At 41.9% G+C, this 22,241-nt stretch overlaps 2 protein-coding genes across 14 annotated transcripts in view; both read right to left on the bottom strand.

The window, feature by feature from the left end:
* Nucleotides 1-1,230: 1,230 nt before the first annotated feature.
* Nucleotides 1,231-2,271, bottom strand: REP15 (RAB15 effector protein). The gene has a single exon (XM_075205516.1). The coding sequence runs from the start codon at nt 2,015-2,017 to the stop codon at nt 1,292-1,294; it is 726 nt and encodes a 241-aa protein (XP_075061617.1). The 5' UTR covers nt 2,018-2,271; the 3' UTR covers nt 1,231-1,291.
* Nucleotides 2,272-8,190: 5,919 nt separating this feature from the next.
* Nucleotides 8,191-22,241, bottom strand: part of PPFIBP1 (PPFIB scaffold protein 1) — an 88,292-nt gene continuing 74,241 nt past the window's right edge. For 10 of the 13 annotated variants that reach the window (XM_075210525.1, XM_075210524.1, XM_075210526.1 and 7 more), the window contains 12 exons: nt 21,846-21,878; nt 20,511-20,652; nt 19,735-19,866; nt 19,211-19,361; nt 18,193-18,304; nt 17,115-17,203; nt 15,303-15,425; nt 13,951-14,076; nt 12,041-12,229; nt 11,252-11,428; nt 10,682-10,747; nt 8,191-10,312 (listed from right to left, as the gene is read on the bottom strand). In XM_075210525.1, the coding sequence (XP_075066626.1) occupies nt 10,226-10,312; nt 10,682-10,747; nt 11,252-11,428; nt 12,041-12,229; nt 13,951-14,076; nt 15,303-15,425; nt 17,115-17,203; nt 18,193-18,304; nt 19,211-19,361; nt 19,735-19,866; nt 20,511-20,652; nt 21,846-21,878 (1,427 nt within the window). In that variant the 3' untranslated portion in view covers nt 8,191-10,225. The remainder of the gene's footprint in view (nt 10,313-10,681; nt 10,748-11,251; nt 11,429-12,040; nt 12,230-13,950; nt 14,077-15,302; nt 15,426-17,114; nt 17,204-18,192; nt 18,305-19,210; nt 19,362-19,734; nt 19,867-20,510; nt 20,653-21,845; nt 21,879-22,241) is intronic. The other 3 variants (XM_075210533.1, XM_075210534.1, XM_075210527.1) reach the window with 1 other exon arrangement.

The following is a 22,241-nucleotide window of genomic DNA, read 5'->3' on the forward strand; positions in this document are numbered from 1 at the left end:
TTTGCAGCTTCACAAATTACTTTTGAGATTTTATTTTATTTTTTTGTATCCTGAAATTGCAGGTTTCTCTTTTGTACATGAGGGCCGTTGCTTTAATAATAGTGCAAGTAACATGTGCTGTAACCCAAAGCAACCAAGCTACGCTTTCATTATGCTTACACTGGGTTGCTATTGGTTACAGCACACAATCTTTCCATTGTTATTCAATAAACAGAACAGAGAGAGAAAACTATGAGCACCCAGGTCCGGGGTAAGTCGCCAATTTTATGCATCTTATTCTGTCTCAAAATATAGAGATCGATATAAAACAAATGGAAAAAAAAAAAGCGTTTTCAGAGAATCCCGCTGTTGGGAAACACTTCTGGGAAGAAAAGCTTTATCACATCTGAAATACCCTGACCAATGTAATGCCAGCATCGTATCTCTGATTCTGCTGCAAGATCCAGCACAACACATTCAGTGAGACCGAGTATTGTCCTCCAGTGACTATAGACACAGCTACAATGATGTTCAGGCTGCACATACACTGACTACACATACATGACTAGCACTACAACACGTTAAACTATTTATAGCAAACCGACCAGAACGGCCTCTTGGGCGAGGCAGTCGTGCCCCCACCATGAATTCACAGTGCAGAATAGAAGGAATCCAATGTAAGTAACATTATATTACATGTATATGTGATGTATAAGGAGCATTTACTCAGCAATATATATTATACACATTGCTGAGCATTTACTCAGCAATATATATTATACACATTGCTCTACAATACCTGTACACAAGCTAAACACATTTCTTAATGTAGTCACTAGGTGGCACTGTTCTATTGTGGACATGAGTATTCAACAGTGCAGCTCTAAATTACATATCTTGCAGCACATTTCAATTAGGCCACTCATTAAACATAAATAAATAAGGATTCCCCTCAATTGCTAACGTAACTTGATATAAAATCGTTTTCCTTTTAATTGTTCTGCTGCCTTATGGTGTAAATCACTCACGGATGCTGCTTTGACACATTTTCTGCTGAAGAGCTGGTAGTTCAGGCTCATTAATTTCAATAGAGAGTTAGACAATGGGACACAATTAACCCTTTATGTTGTAGAGTTGTCGTATGTCACTAGCTCTCTGTGAATTCATATGCTCCATTCTCATGAATAACCTGCCCACAAAATTACTCCCGTGTGTGTGTGTGTGTGTGTGTGTGTGTGTGTGTGTGTGTGTGTGTGTAACAGAAAGGTGCACTTAAAACACAGGATATCCCCCCCCCCCCCCCCCCCTTCCATTATAAAAAGTTGATGTAGACTTTCCCGATGTTCCGTTGGCCGTTCCTCTTTGACAGACAGGTGTCCAGCATCTCCTTGGTGGGAAGGAAGTTGTCAGTGTGAAGAATGAACTGCTGCAAAGCAGTTTCTCCAGGCAGAGAATTCCTCTTATTCTCCTTGCTGACGCTGTCCAATAGGATTCCTCGAATGTCTTTCGGTTTACCTGGCAAACCAAACACCATGAATAGTCCAAGGCAGTCTGAGCCCACCAGGCGGCAAAACTCTTCAAGCTTCTCATACAGGCTCTTGTTTTTGTAAAAAACATCGGTCAGTTGTATCTCCTTGTAGGGGCCATTGTTGAACGCGTCGGGGTCGTTTCTTCCTTGGCCGTTGAAGTCCGACATCTGTACGGCCTGCACGGCCATTTGGAGCCTCACAGATTTGTCGGGGCCGAAGAGAGTCCAAATCCAGTCCACGCCAAACAGGACGGCCTGCTGCTTGGTCATCGTACTGGTTTCTATTCTCTCTTCGACGCCCTTTTCAACGCAGAAGTTTATAAAGTTGACCAGGAAAATCTCCGTCAAGGTGTCGGTGCTCGGGCGTAGGCTGCCGTGTGGATCTTCAAAACCAAGATAGTCCTTCAGCTTCTGTGAGGCATGAACCACCCCCTGGCTAAATATCTCGCACACAATATCCGACTTTTCTGTTTGAGTGACAATCACGGGAATTGAAGGGGCTTGACCCATGGCAAAAAAACGGCTCAGATCTGAAGAGTCATTGTCGTAAGGATCACACCGGGATAGGATCCAGATTGGGAGCAATCACCTTACTCCTGCTTCTCATGGAGCAGCTGTGAGATGACCTGGAGCTGTGTAGTGTTACAGTGATGTGTTCATGGTTAGAGCCGTGGGTGGGGCCCGTTATTGTATCTCTGGAACGGCTTAAAACTTGCCGGACAAGTTTTACACAGAGGAGCTAAAATTATCCTCATTCATAGGGGTCAAAGTCTGCATGCCAGAGGTGGGGACCTGGGGCGGCGCTGACGGCACTTAGATCTGACCCCCCTGAGCTTTGCACACAAAAATTAATAATAAACAGTATAAATACAAACATGTCCAAACACAATAGTTGCATTTTCACAGTCTAATAAAAGCACTGCAGCACTTGGCATTTACACAGTGAAAACAATGGCTGTCGCTGTCGTTCTGAACGGAATCCCCAGTTCCATCACAAACGGATTTTTTTTTTTTTAAACCGTTTGATGCAGCTTTGCCTTAGGATACTAGTAGTTGTTTAATTATTGCGTAATGGTGGTTAAAGAGAAACGCGTTACTCGATACAATTGATGTAAGTACAGAGGATTTAAGTGGTAGATTTATCAAACCTTCTAAAAAAAAGTAGAGTGGAGGTGTTGGCCATAGTTTATCTGATCCTAGCGATCATTCTTTAGCCCAACGATGGGCAACCTGATACACGTCAGGGGCCACATGGTCCCTCTAACCTTCAAAAGGGCCACAATTAAGTGTAATTAGACTCTACGGGGCATATTTAAGAAAAAAACTGTATTGCACTATCGTGCACTTACCGTGTAATTTGGTCCAGAAAGTGTCCAACGCAAATTTATTAAAGTCCCATCGCACTGATGACTGATGAAAATGACTGCTTTTCACTTCAGAACGTTTTTGCGAACAGAATGGTGACTGCTCCTGGCCGCAATCTAACAAGTCCCGAAAAAACATTTTTTTCGGGAACTTGTCATGTCATGTCTTGTCATGTTAATGTACCAGCTGAAGCTGGCGTACATCATCGGAATTGAAGAAATCTAATGCTGTCAGCTCTGCTCCGGAGAGCAGAGCTGGACAGCGCATGTGTGGAGGGGTCACATGATCCCTCCCTGTCACTCACAGCTCTCTATCGTTGCAGAGACAGAGAGGGGATCTGTGTGCGCATGTCCAGTTCTTGGAACTGGACATGCGCAATTGAAGAGTGAAGAAAAGACCCGGAGACAGCGCTTCCGAAGAGGGGGGATAAGTATGATTTTTTTTTTTATCACTGAAACAGCAGTTTTTCGGAACTGCTGTTTCTGTGCAGGGCTGTACATAAATGTGAGAAATAGTTCAATCCTTATCATTGCGATAAGGATTGAAAACTACTTTTCACTTTATGTGAATATTGATAAATGTGCCCCTAAGCTTGTTAGACTGGGCTCGTGTTAAAACAATTACATTTAATAAAAAACAATCTCACTGTACACTACTTTTTATACAGGAGCGTTGCTCAAAGTGAGACTTCAGAATTGATGGGGTTATTAGTATATTGTTTACAGTGGAACTAAAGTGCGTTACTGACCTTTTCTGAAATGGTCAGAAAGCCGGTTACTCTGTATTTTAAACATGCAAATATTGTGACCCGTCAATGGACAGCGCTGTATTAATGCACCTTACGTGTGTGATCTGGTACTGGTAGGTTACATTTTATGACGGTCATCCTTTCGCTAGATAACCAAAAGCATCATTTACTGTAAGGTTAAGGGCCAAGATGTGCGTTTCCGCAGAGGCTGCTCAGGTGGGAAATTGTGCTGATAATTGAGTGAATATCAGGATAACGGATTCTGGGACCTGGAAGCTCAAACCGTTCACGCAGGAAGCAGAGTAATTTGCAGGTTTAAGTCTGACCTGCAGTTTATTCTGCATCTTATGTGATCATTTTCATCATCATCATCATCATTTATTTATATAGCGCCAACATATTCCGTAGCGCTTAGTTTGGAAACGTAAACGTACATCTGAATGCGCCCTAACAGTCCATGACTCAGCCTATAAACAGCAGTGGACGTGTTTTTTTTCTTCTATGGGTATGAGGTTCATTAAATCAGATTTCTCAGCAGTAGAACTATTAATATAGGGCAGAAGTCAGGTGACTTGGTAAGTTATTTATATTCATATAGTGCATTTTATTTTTGCTTTTATAGAAACTATTCTGAGTCTATTCAAAAATTAAAAGCGTTTCTAATTTTCTTCATACATTTGCCAGACGGAATTTCTGCAGGTGAAATACAGGCGGCTATTTCCGTTCAGACACATTATATCCAGGGCGAGGAGGGCAGGCAAATTCATTTAAATGAAATATGCAAATAAAACTAAAAACAATAAGAAAACATTGTAAACAGAAGCAGAGGAACGAGACAAACGCTTTCCCCGAGAACGGCCTCAGCCTAAATCTGTGTGATCACCCCCCACGTCCATTCTTCTAAGCTGCCGATGCCCCTGAGCCGTGGGTTGTCCCTGGGGCTCCGCTGGCTCTGTACGGTTACAACAAATCTACTTTGTTCACCACTTTATACGTCGGCAGAGGGTTTATAGGAGCAGGACGACCAATCAGAAGCTGTAATCTCTTTACTTACACAGAACCGGTAGGAGACCAGAGAGCAGCCCCAGGGGTCCTGCTGGGGAATCACCAGGTTAGTAGCATTTATATACTAGGTGGCTTTAAATGATTTTTTTTTAAATTAAATGTAAAGTCCTAGGAGGATTGGGGGGGGGGGGGGGGGGGGGGAAACTTTGGCATAATGCGTGTGAGACCTCAATGACTTCCAACGTGGCACCGTTATATGATACCATCTTTCCAACAAGTCAGTTTGTCAAACTTCTGCCCTCCTAGAGCTGCCCGGGGCAAGGGCTGTTGTTGTGAAGTGGAAACGTCTAAAGGGGGGGGGTGGGGGGGGGGGATTCAATTCCCCCGGAAGTATCGCCGCGCTAAAACTATTATTCCGGTAGTTTTTGCCAGTTTTCAGCTCGGGGAGCTGCGAGCAAAGAGCCGGTGTTAGAACTACCGTAATAACGGTAATGACGCGCATTACCGTAATAACAATAATAATGCACAGGCCGCATTACTTTTAAAAGTAAAAAAAAGTAACGCGGCCAATTGAATACCCCCCCCTAAGAGTAACAGGAACTCATTCGCCAGCTCACAGGTAGAGGCAGCGAGTGTTGAAGCACAAGAGTGTCCGACTTTGGTTCTAATTCCAGACCGTCTCCGGCAACAATGGTTGTGGAGAGTTCAACAAGCACATAGGACCATGTTTGGGTGGTCATTTTATCCCCAAATATAATCTAATGGGCAGCACGGTGACGTAGTGGTTAGCACTTCTGCCTTACAGCAACGGGGGGCATGAGTTAAATTCCCAACCATGGCCTTATCAGTAAGCAGTTTGTATGTTCTCCCCGTATTTGCGTGGGTTTCCTCCGGGTGCTCCGGTTTCCTCCCACACTCCAAAAACATACTGGTAGGTTAACTGGCTGCTAACAAATTGGTGTGTGTGTGTGTGTGTGTGTGTATGTATATTAGGGGATTTAGACTGTAAGCCCCAATGGGGCAGAGACTGATGTAAATGAGTTCTCTGTACAGCGCTGCAGAATTGGTGGCGCTATATAAATAAATGATAATAGAGCCGCTTCCATTCCATAGATCTAATATCAGTGCTGCCCTCTGCTGGAGGGAGCAAGTATGACATCCCAGGATTTTCTCAGCATAGAACATGTGCAACACTTGGGAATACCGATATCTCATCATCATCATCTATCAGTGCAGCTCACGGATCATCACGGGGCATATTATGTAGGTCTGGGCCTACACACGGATTCACAATAAAGGATGTTTAATGGTATGAACGTTACTGCAGGAGATACAAAAAAAAAAAAAAAAATCAGACTACTTACCATGTGCCATTAAAGGTACCATCAACGTTTCAGAATATACATTTATTTAACGGAGGAAATAGATGTGACATTTTTATCCTATAACCCTTATGACTCCTGTAAAATATCTCCCATAATTCATTGCTGCAGGCACCGTTTATATGAAGTCAGCCAATCATACTTAAGAATATCTAAATCATGTTACATACATCTAAAGAACATTTCCAGAATACGCACATATCTCACACAAGACACTGTTGTGACCTTAATTCATGCACTCATCATCTCCCGCATCGACTATTACAATTCCCTCCTTACTGGTCTTCCCAAAGTCAGACTTGAACCCCTACAATATATTTTGCACACAGCGGCTAGAATGATTTTCCTTGCAAACCGTTCTTCCTCTGCTGAGCCACTCTGTCAGTCTCCACATTGGCTGCCTGATTTTCAACGAATCTAATATAAAATTCTTCTAACATACAAGATCATCAACAGAATTGCACCGACATACATCTCCTCACTTGTGCAGAATGGAGGTGTCGAGTTGGTAGATATTTTGAGACAAGATCTACGTCTCTCTTCCACTCTCATCACATCCTCCCATTCCCGGTTACAGGACTTTTTCCGGGCTGCACCCATTTAGTGGAATTCCTTCCCTTGCACAGTAAGACTTTCCTCTAGTCTCCAAACCTTCAAGCGTTCTCTGAAAACGCACCTCTTCAGGCAAGCTTATAATATTCCTCAACCACCATATTTATATCCCTAGATTACCCTATTACCACCCTCTACACAGCCAACACAAGACAACGACCCTCTGACCAACACTGGTACACACACAGCCCACTCAGTACTTTTACCTTTGCATTCTAGCTGGTCCATTGTGCAATATGATGTAGCACATGCCCTTGTGATTCTAACTCCCATTGTCCCATAGATTGTAAGCTTGCGAACAGGGTTCTCTTACCTCTCTATCTGTATGTATTACCCAGTATTGTCTAATTAATGTTTGTTCCCAATTGTAAAGCGCTACGGAATTTGCTGGCGCTATATAAATGTTAATGATGATGATGTCACACAAAAGAAGTGTAACACGCGTATTGGTATCGCCAAAACACACAACCCCAAGAGAAACATTGAACACGACCATCTGAGGTCATCGGTGAAACCGGGACCAGAACATTTTATTTTGGGGGAATTATCAGTTTTTCCTCATTTAGCACAAAAAGATGTCGCTCAGATCAAGAATCTTTTTTTTTTTTTCCTTTCCGGTTCACAGATGAACCCCATTTTGTCATAGAATTAAAGAACAATCATCCTCAATATAGTTTTTAATATGTATAACTAATTAACCACCAAATCTGGTCATTTATATTGTTCTAAAAACTATTTTTAGAGATTAATGTTCGACATACTAGGTTAATTGGCCGCTATCAAATTGACATCTGTCTGTCTATTTAGACTGTAAGCTCCTATCATCACCACCATTTATATAGCGCCACTAATTTCGCAGCGCTGTACAGAGAACTCTCACATCAGTCCCTGCCCCATTGTAGCTTACAATCTAAATTTCCTAACATACACGCACACACAGACACACACAGATAGACAGACACACACAGACAGGTCAATTTTGATAGCAGCCAATTAACCTACCAGTATGTTTCTGGAGTGTGGGAGGAAACCGGAGCACCTGGAGGAAACCCACGCAAACACGGGGAAAACATACAAACTTCACTCAGATGAGGCCATGGTCGGGAATTGAACCCAGTGCTGTAGGGCAGAAGTGCTAACCACTGAGCCACCGTGCTGCTCCTATGGGGCAATGACTGATGTGAGCAAGTTCTCTGTACAGCGCTGCGGAATCAGTGGTGCTATATAAATAACTGATATGAGGATATGAACATAACGACACCGCTACATCCGAACACAGATTAACCAAAAAAATCATCAACATTGTCTCTTTTTATAATGAAAGACAAAGTTACTCCTAATTTCACTTAAGAAACTGCATTAAAATAGCATTTTAATAATGATAGATTTAAATAAAAAAAGTTGTTTACAGTTCAGAATAATGTCTGAATAATGCCATTACAGACAGAAGGCGTGTCGGAAATACAGTAAAACTGATTGATGGCAGCAGGTAAACTGTATCTACAAACCTGATCTCTGAGGATTGTCCAAAGCAATGTTTTAATCACACAATACAAACCCGAGAACACCCGCTAGTTAAACAGAGGCTTTTATTAGATCAAATATATAGACGGACACGTTAACATCTGTTGTATATTTTAGTACACGAGAAAGTCATAGTGTTATATTACGTCCTTTAAAAAAAAAAAAAAAAAAAAAAAAAAGTCATAAAACTTTAAACTGCACAAATCTTTAGGATCCCCAACATTGATCGAAAATACCCAAATATCGCGCTATTTCCTTATACAAAGTATATTTGATGTAACGTGGCACACGTCCTCTTGCCCACAAAGACACGTTGTAACATAAAAATTCCCGTAACACCCGCCAGCCGTACTGAGAGTATGAACAGGTATATAAGTAGTCCCGGCCCTCTCAAACACATCAATATCATAAATAAAAGTACAAAACAAAACAAAACAAAAAAAAAAAAAAGACACAAATATAAGCCAGAGAGTCGTACGGCCGTCCTACAAGAATATAAAGACGTTTGGGTGTTGGGTCTGTTCAATACGTATTTTTTTTTTCCATTTTAAAATCTTCATTTTTTTTATTATTTTTATTTTACTTTAAACAATACTGACAGTAAAAAGAAGCGCCTATAGGCACAGCCTGCACCCCCCCCCCCCCCTCCTCCAGAATCCAGCTGGCTGGTCACCTGGAAAACACTGTACAAAACTAGAGCTGGTTTATCTCAATAAAGATCTTTTCTTATTTTTAAATAGAAAACTTTAGAAAAAAAATAAAATAATAAAGGTATCGGCACAATTAGGGAAAGAACTTACAATGGTAACACGGATCTGAGATGGTAAATCTAACGTCGGTGTAGAGAGTGAACGCAAAACAAGGGTCATGTTTACTAAGCAGCAATTATTACGGAGATTCCATGGAGCAACAATAGCAGACTGTAAGTCAAAGTTGCATGAAGCTTAAAGGGGCAGTGCGCCTTCAGACAACTTTATCCGACAAATTATTTCATTTTGTTTGCCTGTAGATAAAACCGTATCCAACGCCCATGTCGGAGTTATCTGCTGTCATTTCCAAGGCCAATAAAACAAGTCAGCCTGGAGTTATCTGAAGGTGGAGTTCAACTAATTATAAAACTGACCCTCCTTTCGAATGGATGCTATTAATGTGATTTTCTTGACCCAACGACAAAGATTTTAAATATTTTGTGTACAACTTCAAGGGACTAAAAGTAGCAACTTATTTCTTTAGAACAGAAACAGGTTTTGATTTTATTGAGCGTTTTATCAATATATGGTCTTATACAGCCACGTCAGGGGCATTTACAAAAATACACATTAATAAATATATTTAATCACATCTTTTTGGCAATTCACTAAATTGCTATTTATCAGTCTTGCATGTTTTTACACTACATATTGAAAAAAAAAAACAATGTTTAGACGGCAGCTTCCAGGGTAAATCTATATGTAACATTGGGTCTAGTACGGTGAAACGCGTTGTGCGTTTGATGAAACTAACACTTCGCCATAGTTGACTAGATGCAGATTTTTACGCACTTGTTGTGTAACGCACAGTAGTCAGCTCGCAGTTACCAAATCTAAAAGATCTAACTTGTTAATATGGGCTGTAATCAACACGTTTACTCTCTTAACCGACAAAACAGAAGAACCAATAAAATACTTAAAGTGTAGCGGCTTTTCTACACACCCCGGAGGCTGTCATATAACGGTCCTGAAGCAATACTCCCGAGAACACGGTCTATCAATTCTGCAGAAGCCAATGACCTTAGTGAGGCATGATGCACCTCTTACCTCAGTGAGGTCATTGGCCTCTAGTGTATGTTCAGGCGTGAGTATTGGCTCCAGGCCACACAATGGCGCCCTCCGCTGTGAGGAGACAGAGGTTACACTTCAAAACATCCACGCTACGATTTACTGAGGTTAATTTTTATTGCCACAGTTAAAGGCACATTTTCCACCTTCCACCCTCACCCGCAGAACACTGAACATAAAAAGAGTGACACAAAAAATAATAATATATATATATATTTTTAAACGCAGGAAAAAAAAATAATAATTAAAGACGTTGGCTTATTCGTCACACGTGAGAGTCTTCGTCTGTAATACTGGTGCTGGGGGATCTGGCAGAGTAATCTTTGAACATGTCGTCTTCTTTCAGCATGTGCTGTGGGCAGAGGAGGATTGTGGGGGAGACCAGAGTGAATTTAAAGGAAAAACTCATCACGAAGCCAAAAATACAATATAAGATCAGCGGCACCTTAAAAAGCATTTGCACAGTTTGAGTGGATTTAAAGAATTCCTTATAAAGAGATATATCCCATCCCATAAGCTCCGCCCTTCATCCGCTCTCCTAACTCGCTGAGGGTGGGGCTGGTGTCTGGCTCCACCCACTGTGGGTTGTACCAATGGATGAGAGACTTGGGTCATGTGTGTCATTCACAAGCCACACGTGGCAGATGGCCTCACCCAATGTTACAGACACCAACTAATTATTTTTTAAGTCCTGTTTCCCTGTTACTAGACGGATACTTACAGTCAGGTTGTTGATGCCTTCAGAAAACGCCCCAATTTGTCTTACAGTTCCTTCTGAATCTTCCATCTAAAATGGGGGAAGAAAATGTAAAAATAATATGTAAAATATTCAGTGACAAATAGTAACACATTTATAAGCAGTTATCACGTAAAACGGATATAAAATTGTCCATTGTCTTATGGCTGAAATACAGCACTTAGAAATGCTGTCTCATGTGCCTGTCTGAAGGAGATTCTAGATGTCCTCAATGAAGTGAAACAATCAGACGAATTCTCACTTGGGATCAATTATCCCTTAAATGATGAGTAAATCTAAAACATGTCGTCATACACAAAGAAGCTACTAATAACATACACAAATATTTATATTTAAAAGTTTTCACACTTATGGAGACAGGTACGTTTAAATGCTTCATTTCAACCATAAGGAAGCGGAAAAATGTAAAATAATAATAATAATAATAATTTGGAATTGATGCTCTCATTTAATCTCTTTTAGTACTAATGGGGTCAACTTCGATCAACAAGCCTAAAACATTTGGTTCCCCTGCACTTTAGTAGGATGACTCACCTGTTCCAGTCTGTCTAAATCTTCATCATCCAACATCCTGAGGTCCAGGCCGGCTCGGAAGGGTTTAATTATACTGTTGGCAGATTGTCCAAGCTCCATCGGACACACATATTCTTCATTCTCCTCGTGCTTCTTCTTGCGCAACGTTCCAAAGTTGCTGAATGCCAATTTCTTTGGCTTGAAAAAACCCAAAAAAACACCAAAATCAACAAAAAATAGGAAGACAAAAACAAAAATAAAAAAAAAGGGTAACCCACATTCTGGTGACCATTTAGCTTCTTTTACATGTCCACCTGCGATACTTACTAAACCCATGGCTGAAAATCACAGGAGGAAGTTAGAAGAATAAAGCAAAGTCCTGATCTAATCAGGCAGAGTGGTTTGCTGCCGTTGCCCTTGGATACATCACAGAACTGCCCTCTAGATACGACTATCTGATGCAGAGAGCGCAGCAAAGAGTCTCACAGTCCAAAACAGTGCAAATAAATAATTATGCCTGCTGATATACATGCAAGGCTGCAAGGCTCAGAAGCAACTGAAAATTGTAAAGTATTGTCGTCATGTACGAGGCAATAAATTACAGTAATCTGAAGGTGGAAAATCATTTTAAAACCTAAGTAGCAAAAGTGGATTGCAGTACTAACTTAGTGCACCTTGTCCTACTGAAAGGGCTTGAACTTCGCGACTTAGTACAGCTGTGAAAGGTTAATGATGCCGCAGACACACAAAACGACCACACACACACACACGTGTGCGCGCCTAATTGCAGAATCGAGAGCGCCCACTCACCTTAACCTTGGCGGTGGCCGTCAGTAGCACGTACTCCGGAGAGGACAGCGCTTCCTGTTTCTGCAGCTGCGCCTGCTGGCCGACCAGAAGGTTGAAATGAGTCGCCAAGTGTCGCCGTAGGAGGGTCTTGTTCGGGGGAATATTCAGAAGCTGCGCCATCGTCTCCACATTGAACCGAGGCTCAAGGACCTGGAAAAAAAAATGTTAAAGTTAATAAGTTCTAGGTCTTAAATTTGTCTTTACCAACTACTCTCTGTATGCCATCGTGGAAAACAATTCCCCCCAATTAGCGCAGCGTTACAACTTGTACAGTTATTACGGTAATTTTAACCCGGCTTTCTGAAGCTGCGAGCAAAACGCCGGTGTTGAAATTACCGTAATAACGGTAATGAAGCACAGGCCGCGTTACTTTTACTAGTAACGCGCCCAATTGAATCCCCCCTAAGGAGGATTCGGTGTGAAAAATACATTTAGTAGATTGTTTCATATGACCTGTGTTTTTCCTGTACAATTTTCATCCTTGTGATGTCATGCAGGGGCGGAGCCTGTTATTTAAGTACACACACACACGTACACACGTACACACGACAGTTTGCAGAAAACTGAACAAGGTTTTTGTATTACATGTACTAACTAGATAATACATCAAACAATGCTGCCCTACTCCACAAACACTACCAGAGCGTTCAGTCCCATGGCCCCAGGCAGACAATGTTCCAGCAAATACAGAGTTGTTTTGTGTTGGTGACCAGATTACCCCCAGGTTAAAATGTACGTTAGGAGAGTATCATAAAAACATGTTTATGTTCATTCGTCAACACTGACACCGGCCTGAACTGACGATTTCATACATTCCCCCCAACAAGCTTCGTACACAGCGGTCTGCGGGAACTGTTCACTAGTTAGACAGCTGCTGCAGTGCATTATGGGTCTAACAATGAACATGTCACAATAACACACACTTATTTATAAGTTAACCATCGTGCTCTCAAATTTAGGGGAAATAGAATTTTTTTTTATGCATTGCTTAATGAAAGCTAATTAGAAACTATGAACACACCTCACTTTTAATCTACATCAATGAACCAATTAGCACTAGTGAAACACAAAAGCATCTACATCTGGGAATATGGAGGATTTAGATGAAACTGGGAAGAAATTTCCAGGTATGGAGAGAAAACAACCAGGAACAATGTTAAAAAAGTTTGATGTGAATAAACGGAATTGGATTGGCTAGAGAAATTCCACTGGCCAATGGGACATTTGCTAATTAGCGCATTGACTAAATTGTCCGCCACGTGGTCAGGTTGTTCGGAGCGGTACAATTTGGCTACCTGGGCTCGTTGCCATATTGGTCTGAGCTCAAAGGGACAGGATTTGCCTACGTGGGTCTTGTTTCGATACAATAGTATTTTTGTTCCATCAGAAATAAGAATATTTGTAGTTGGTTAACCCCATCTAAAATATGCACCTTAAGCTGGGTACACACTACAGGGTTTACGTCCAATAATCGGCTCAACCAGCCGACATACGACCGCTCGTTCAAAAGTCGGGTCAGTGTGTGCAGTGACACGATGGTCGAAAGTCTGCCCAAATGGAAGATTATCGCCTCATTTGGTTGGTCGTACCGTTAAATATTTTCGTTCCAATCTCGTTTCCGCTGTGTAGTGTGTATAAACTTCCGACCGATCCACAACAGTGAGTACGAAATTACAGTCATTGCTCAGGACAACATGGCTGTAAAAAGTCGCTAAAGGGACGTCCGCTCTTCCCTTTATCGTCTAAAACAAGGCTAGTGTGTATGCAGTCCATGGACCGAGCGATCGGACCATCGATCGCATGTAAAATCGATCGGCATAAAAGGTTGGTGGAAAATTCTGAAGTGTGTACCCAGCTTAAGTGATACTTACCATAAGACCCCCGTGTACACCGCTACCCCTCAAGTTAGGAGCATATTCCGCTAGGTCGACAGAGCGCAGCCATTCCATAACCCGGTGATTGGTCCACTGGGCCACTTCAGAGGGAGTAATGTTACTCTATAGGAAAAACCAAAACGACAATTAATTCTGATCCTACAATACTACATCCGCGCACGGAATTTAGAGTAAAATAAAAATATTTTTAAGCTCTGACTGATCACTAAGCAGAAACATCACTAAGTGTTCAGCTTTATAAACTGTTGAAAGAAACACATGGGACAAATTCACAAAAGTGGAAACAGACAAAAACTCGAGTTAAATAAGGTAACTTTTATCCTCAACACCATTGTCTAAAGTCATTCTAATCACAGATACAGTCAAAATGGTAGAACAAGGGATCATTAACCTGGATTAACTCCAAATTTAACTCCACATTATAAACTCTGGATTATTTAACTCTGTACTCGCACACTGTGAACTACATACGACTAATGTTCGGACCACATAACGTTTGGGGACGGGGTTTACTGAATTTTCTCCTTTTGGGTCTAATTATCCTTTAAATATCTCATATATTAAACCAAGATGTATTATTATTTAAATAGAACGAATAATTGGGAAACCTGGTAACTGGTTAACATAAGGTTAAAATATAACGAATAACTTGTTCATAATGGTATAAAATCACTTTACAGAAAGGACGGAAGAAATCTGTGTGAAACTCCGGGTAATTAAGAGGCACAAATTGTCCTTTGAGAGAACTGCGATCCCTACACTATAGTACATGCCCAACACTCTCTGGTTGATTTATTGGTCGATTCGATGTAATAAACAGTCTCACAATTGTTTGGTTGACGTTTTATCCATCGGTTTCATCGAACATGTACTAATCGCTTTGTCTTTTGTTTTCTCTGCTGATTAACGGCCCAGTTACTGGGTCAGGCTGACCGGCTGAGATCCTGCAGCTGTATACGGGATTCTCTGACAGACTTGGTATAACTACATTCTGTGTCTTCATGAAGATTATCTGCCTTAAAGGAGGATTACACAGGGCTAAAATGTAGCTGCAGTTTACACACCGTGGAGGCAGCCATTTTGAACCAATATGATTCCATGTGAGGCGGCAGCAGACATATTGTGGTTGGAAAAATGGAGCAAATCACTAGGAACTGGTGACATCATACAGCAATTTGTTCATTCTAATGACTCGCTAGACTCTACTCTCGCAAATTTTGTTTCCTCCCACAAAATGGCGGCTCCCGCTATGTACAGGTGACTGGTCCGCTGTAGGAAACAACCCTAGGCTAATATCAAAGTAAGAGGAGAACGAGAGATGAGGTCACCTCCTCGGAGGGTCTCCGGCGTAGACAGTTGGACTCGAAGCTGTTGATCCGCAGGACCTGGATGGCTCGTTTTATACTCAGATTGTGCAGGACGCTGACGACCTTCAGGGACAGCAAATCATCCTGGACAAAAGGGAGAGAGACAAATATAAAGACACCAAATAATAACAGGTCATATTCTCACGAACAATGGTTCCAAAAACCTGAAATACATGGACCAAGTTCTCCGGATCACAGCATTATATATAACAGTCCTTTGCGCGTAGATTTTTCTCCCACCGAGTCTTCCTATAATCTAGTGAACTTCACAGATACTTGTACTCGTTGTGTAATTCATTTACCATCTAGATACTCGCAAAATATTGCTTTGCCTCTGAACATTTAGAAGCCGGAGATCTCCTTTAGGCCGGGCACCGCCCTCGGCCTGTTGTTTGTATTTTGACAAAACGTAAATTCAAAACGCATTTGACAGGACTTTGTGTTACTTACTTAGGAAGGTCCCTCCATTGAGCTCATCACCATTTATTTATATAGCGCCACTAATTCCAAAGCGCTGTACAGAGAACTCATTCACATCAGTCCCTGCCCCATTGGGGCTTACAGTCTAAATGCCCTAACATACACACACACACACAGACAGACAGACAAGACAGACTAGGGTCAATTTGATAGCAGCCAATTAACCTACTAGTATGTTTTTGGAGTGTGGGAGGAAACCGGAGCACCCGGAGGAAACCCACGCAAACACGGGGAGAACAAACAAACTTCACACAGATACGGTCATGGTCAGGAATTGAACTCATGACCCAGTGCTGTAAGGCAGAAGTGCTAACCACTGAGCCACAATACATTTAACACGTGTGACTGGAACAGACAGGATTCAGCAAACTGCAATGCACCGGAATGAGTTGGGAGCTACAGGAAATGGTGTTACATACACGTGTACAGTGCATGAAATTGACACCAGTGGGTAGGAGGCCCAAAGTTGTGGACTCACGCACCAATATAGTAATTTTACATGGCTGCAGGACAGACAGACCTGTAGGTAGATGGTCACACACAAGAAGGGTTAACGTGTAGCAACAAAACAGGGTGCGTTTTTGTGGTCGTAAGGGGAGTAGTGATGGGGAGAGTCTCACAGTATGCCGGCCAGTGGCACCGTCAATAAGGGGAACACGATTTCACAGGTGACCTGTCAGAATAAACACAATATATTTACTGCCAGGATTACTGTATTTGTTAGGATTAACACCTAGACAAACACGCCCAGCAGCGGAGTCTCCCACGGGCAGACAGAGACTGGTTACAAGAGACGTTTAGGAGGATACACAGACCGGTGTTTCTACCAAATGTTAGGAGAGGAGATATAATCAATGACTTCAGGTGTTGGGGAACTACAATCCCCAGCATGCTTTGCCAGGTTTATCTGCAAATAGAGGGGGAGGGAGGTTACAAAGGAACATAGGTGGAAGTTTAAGGGAATAACCTCAAGAAAAGCTTCATAACCAGCCCGGGACACCGGTCACTGTATACCACACTTGTCGTCTTCGGATATTTTGCCTGGTTCAATTTATCTTGGAACACACAACGTCTGCAGCTTCCTAACTTATTGTAACAATAAACCGATTAGCTTCCAACAGTGCGATCAGTGAAAAAAAGCTGCGAGTTCCGCAGCCCCCGGTGTCCAAGTAGCTGTATAAATATGTAATGACAATGACGGGGAAGCTTAGAGGTCATTAAATGAAGACGTCACAATGAGACCACGGATAACCACACACAATGGAGATGAAGCTGCGCAGTCGGGTGACTTACCACCGTCATGTAGTGGAGCATTCGGCCGTCAACCTTCGCTTCGTCAAACTGAGTCTTGTACTGTGGGAGTCCGATGTCATCCAACCATCCTGCAGAAAGAATCAACAAACCTCACGTCAGGAGGCAAAAATACAAAACTACATTCAATGCTGACCGGATCTATAGGAGTCCAAATTATCAGTTATCATTCATGCATCCAAATCGAGCAAATCCAAAATATGGAAGAACGTGGTTTTAGTGTAATGAATACACCATCGTACAACGAAATGATGGGGAAATCACATGACCTAGTTATTTTGTATTTATCGGTCACAAATGCTTAGAGGAGCTTCTGTGCTCTTATAAACTATGATCCCCGGCCTGTTTATGTGAAAATACTTCCTAGGTAACCTCTCGGTTAGGGTCTGTAGTAAAATAAAACTAACACTTGTACTCTGCAGCTGTCTGCAGTGTCAGAATAATTTGTGAAATTAGGTTTTAATGAACTTTTGCATCAACAAAATAACTATTATTGTTCTTACTTATTTTTTTGGCTCTAGTGTTTTTTTTTTTTTATATACATTGCACTATTTTAATTCTAGTATTATTGCGGCAAGTGTTTTGTTTTTTTTGTTTGTTCCGAAATCAACTTTCGAAACCCCCTCTAGGAGTCCTGCGCTTGCCGCTGCGGCTGGCTGACAATTTCTTATCTTCCAATGTTTTTTGGTAATATTCACGTCCATATCTTTTCCTTTCAAACCCTCCTGTACCTTAAACCTCTGTCTAAATGTTAATCTGCTTTAAAGGTTTTATAATTTTATTAGTTGCTAATAACCTTTACAAACCACCATTCGTTACCAGTGTATATCATATTGCTGTGCATGACGCATTTTACCATCGCTTTTAGATTTGAGAGCGGAGCTTCTCTATCAAGCATCATTCCGTAACGGAAGGGACTATGAGACAGCATCTAATAATTGGCGACAATTCGCTCTAATCCCGCCCATTTCAAAACTGGGTACATGGACGCGCAGGAGATGAAGAACGATAATACAATGTTCTCAACCTACTGAAACGTAGAAACAAAAGAATGACTTACGTGTAACCCACTTGTAGTCTAACTTCCCATAATTACTGTCGTCCTCAGACCCCAATGACTGCAGCGCCAGCTGGAGTTTCTTACGGTGTAATGGGTGTTTAATGCCCAGCTCCTGGAAAGATAAATGTGGGTTATACCTGAGAAATGTGATTTTTGCCAAACTGACGCCATCTTGTTGCCTTGGAGCCATTTTGCTCTCTTATAGCTTAAAGCCAGATTAGATACTGCTAGTTTGTAGGAGTAACTCATTATTTTCAAGAACCATGCCTATGACCTTGGTTATAGCAGGTGGAGATAAAACCAACCCCCCCTGGGGAGTATTCCTGTGTGAAAATGAGAGAATGTAACAACATCTGTGTAAAGGGAGCATGAGTGGTTAAAACCTTTTGGGGCGTAGTTTTCTGTAATACGTGCTATATAGATAGGGACTTGTAACTAATAAAGCAGAGCTAATTGTACACGCAAACCATGCAGTGTATTTAATTCTCTCCAGCTGATGAGCTCATAACTGATAAACTGACACTTACAGGTGAACAATCTGAATTAGAATTCGACATACCCTACAACAGACGGCTACTACAGTCATACATGATAAGACATGGGAAGAGTTATAATTATTGGGCCCACATTCTGGTGTAAGCAGCACCATATAATATGTTTATATTTTGGAGAATCTGTGTTTATTATACGGTTTTTATTTTTCACATCCAAAAGTTAGAGGGGAAGTATTGGGCTAGAGTATGACTGTGTAAACCCATTATATACACATACATACACACATATAGAATGCTAGACTAATCCCTATACGGCAATAATAATTTTACGCAGTACTGCACTTAGAATATTAAGGCCCTCTATTTATACTAGGATGAGTGAAAATCACGCTGACCCTGGGATTAAATGTCAAACTGTGTTTCTAAAGAGTCTTTGTTTGGCTCTTAACCATCGAGCCACCTCAGCCGCCTATTCAATGGGAATATATTGTTATATATGGTTATGAAGCTGTGGACGTTCCCACCTTCTCCAGGTCCTGCTGGGACGCGTGCAGTAAGGTCTGCCCCGACACGATCCACTGCTTGCAGCTATTCACGTAACTTCCCAGCCCCTGGTCTCGTAGCCAGTTACACACCTGCTCCTTCGTCCACTTGGCAAACGGGGTGTCCAAATCACTGAAGAATCGGGGGAACGAGAAGCTTCATTAGAGCTCATGTGACACTAACTTTACCAAGCTCAAGAAAAACCTTCTTTCATTATCTTGGGGTCCAAATGCAGCAATAGGTCCTAAAAACTTATTTCCACCTTGTTAAAAGGTGTCCCACAACCATATTCCCAAATGATGAAGCATTATTATAAAGCAACTTGTATTTTAGATTTAGCCAGCCTTTAAAATACCCCAAATAACAAAAGATACAAAACAAAGCTTGATTTATTAATATTCGGTTGATGGGATTTGGATTGCTGTGATTAATGTAGTCTAATAAATCACCAAGGCTGGTTCTGTGCGCGGTATAAAGTGTCAGCGAGCGCGGGACCCATACAGACCTCTGTGCTTGACCAAGATCCCGGGACCAGCCGAGCCTCGGCCCAGCGGTAGATCTGGTCCCTCCCCTCTTAAATTCCTCCTCGGGTAAGTCCTCGTCTTGGTTCAACGTGGTGGACTGACTCCTCTTCAGCCTGAGATTGGCACAAACAACATCGTGTCACCTTCTGATACAAACTATAATGGAGTCATAGCTATATGTTGATGGGTATTGACCGGTCTCATAAGAGACAAAAGTATGATTTACCTTTGGCACCAAAAAATGTTGTGTGCCCACATGGACTGTTAACTGCACCGACAGTGCCCCCAACCTTAACGAACACCCGTCCTAACCGCATTCCTCCTGGTGGGGCGGCTAGTCATGGCGGTTGACGACCTCTATTTGTGCGAGGTAATTGGACAGCCTCTAAGTGGCCGGATTGCATGTATGCCCACTTCTGGTGAAATCTGATTGGATGGGATCATTGCAATGCAATCATATCTACGCAATCTGCCCACTTGTGCTGCCAAATTGCGCACAGATTTGCTGGATTTGCAGTTATCTGATTAGATTTCGGCAGGAGTAAATATTGTATTCAAAAATGAAGTCAGACCAAAAGAATCAGACTATGTGTCCATATATGAATGGTCGGATCTGTAAGTTTTGGTAATACACACATCCGACAAGGGCCCCATTAGATGCAGACGGTAAAAGTACTCAGACAGTAACCATATCTATCCGACTAGTGTTTACGGACAACGTCACAAGATGACGGGAGCACAAGCGTTGTCTCCTCACCTCCCAAATAGTTTCTTAATCCCCCTCGGCTTCTTCTTCGAGTCGGGAGAGGATGGAGAACCGTGAGCACTTCCTGCGCCCGGTGAGCGCGGGGAGGAAACCGCCAGGTCCAGGTGGTCAGCTGACCCTTTCTCTGTATCCGCTGAAAGATTTGGTCAATAAAGTGGTTAAAATGCAATATACCATTTGTCAATCTGATCCGTAAGACTATTAATTCTAAGAGCAAAATGACCTAACATGTTACTCTATGGAAAGTGGATGTTTGTAGAATACTGTGCCCGTAACAGGGCAACAGCACTTCATCTAGAACTGCTCATGTATCTCAGAACTAATTTTAGTGCCCAAATCTCCCCTGAATATTGACATGTAGCCAGTAACAATCATCATACTCCCTGGTTCCAGCAGATCACTGTGCGTTTTATAGGATAGTGAAATACAGATAGCAAACGTCACATTAACACAGCCACATATAGACAATGTGCCACTAAACACAGAGAATTGGAAGATTAAAACGTCATAGGTTTTATATATAGAAATACTTGGTGAAATGCACAACACATAGCAGCATCTAAATTGTTCTGCTGATAACACAGTAGTAGGACATTGCTATCTGTAATACCAATGGACCACGACACAGGACTACAAATGTCAGCGCGCCACCAATCCGCCACCCCAAGTGCGTGCTAGCGCGCCCCCCAATCCGCCACCCCAAGTGCGTGCTAGCGCGCCCCCCAATCCGTCACCCCAAGTGCGCGATAGCCCTCCCACATTCCTAGACCCCAAATTCGTGCCAACGCTCCCCCATTCTGGGATCACCAGCACAGTATCAGAATTATTCATAATCCTTTAAAATACTTGATTATCTTATAGATGTGGACATTAAAAGTTAAATGATTTGTATAACTGGCATTAAAAAGCAAGTTTTTTCTCTCTTCAATAAGTGTAATACATTTATAGAACTGCAGCAAATTCCATAGTGCTTTACAATTGGGATATATCGCCTACCCTTAACATCACTACAACAATACTTTAAAACAAAACAAAAAAATCCTCATTTTTCAAATTACAGCAAATTCTCATGGTTAACACAAGATGGCGCTAGATTAGCTGTACAGCTAGATGATTAGAAGCACTGGGAATTACTACTTAGCATCGTATTAGCTGAAGACTACAAAACACACATTAGTAGTGGAGGAACACAGATGAGGTTATTAGAACGTATAATTATGAGTTGATTTCCAAGTTGTTTAGCTAGGCGGCAAAACTGGACTGTTAACAGGACGATGGGAGCACAGCACGGTAGCGATTTGATTGGACATGCAGGTTTACCGTTACCTAACGTGGGGGCGCTCGCACTTCGGCTGCGATCTTCAGATTTCCATAAAATGCACAAAATCAAAATGCAGCCCAGAGAGAGAAAAGAAATTCAATATACTTGAAAAGAACAGCAGGGGGAGCTAGAGACAAAGATAAAGGAGAACCCCAACACAAAAAGTCGGAGGACACACAGCAAAGATTGTGAAAAACTTAATCTTTCATGGGTGCAAAAGGCATCACTTGGTCTATGTAATGTGTATTTTCTAAGACAGAAGCATAGGACACTGCAATCTGTATAGAGCAGCAGTAGGGATCGGGCATTTACGGACGTCCTCTAATCAATTTATTATTTCTTAGTTCAGAGTAAGACCGTGATCACCAACGCCTGCACTCCAGATTATATATTACACGTCT

The sequence above is a fragment of the Mixophyes fleayi genome, chromosome 4 (genome assembly GCF_038048845.1).
Source record: "Mixophyes fleayi isolate aMixFle1 chromosome 4, aMixFle1.hap1, whole genome shotgun sequence".
Classification (NCBI taxonomy): Eukaryota; Metazoa; Chordata; class Amphibia; order Anura; family Limnodynastidae; genus Mixophyes; species Mixophyes fleayi.

Coding starts and splice junctions, on each gene's coding strand:
- REP15 (XM_075205516.1), bottom strand. CDS start 2,017: ATGGGTCAAGCCCCTTCAATTCCCGTGATTGTCACTCAAACAGAAAAG.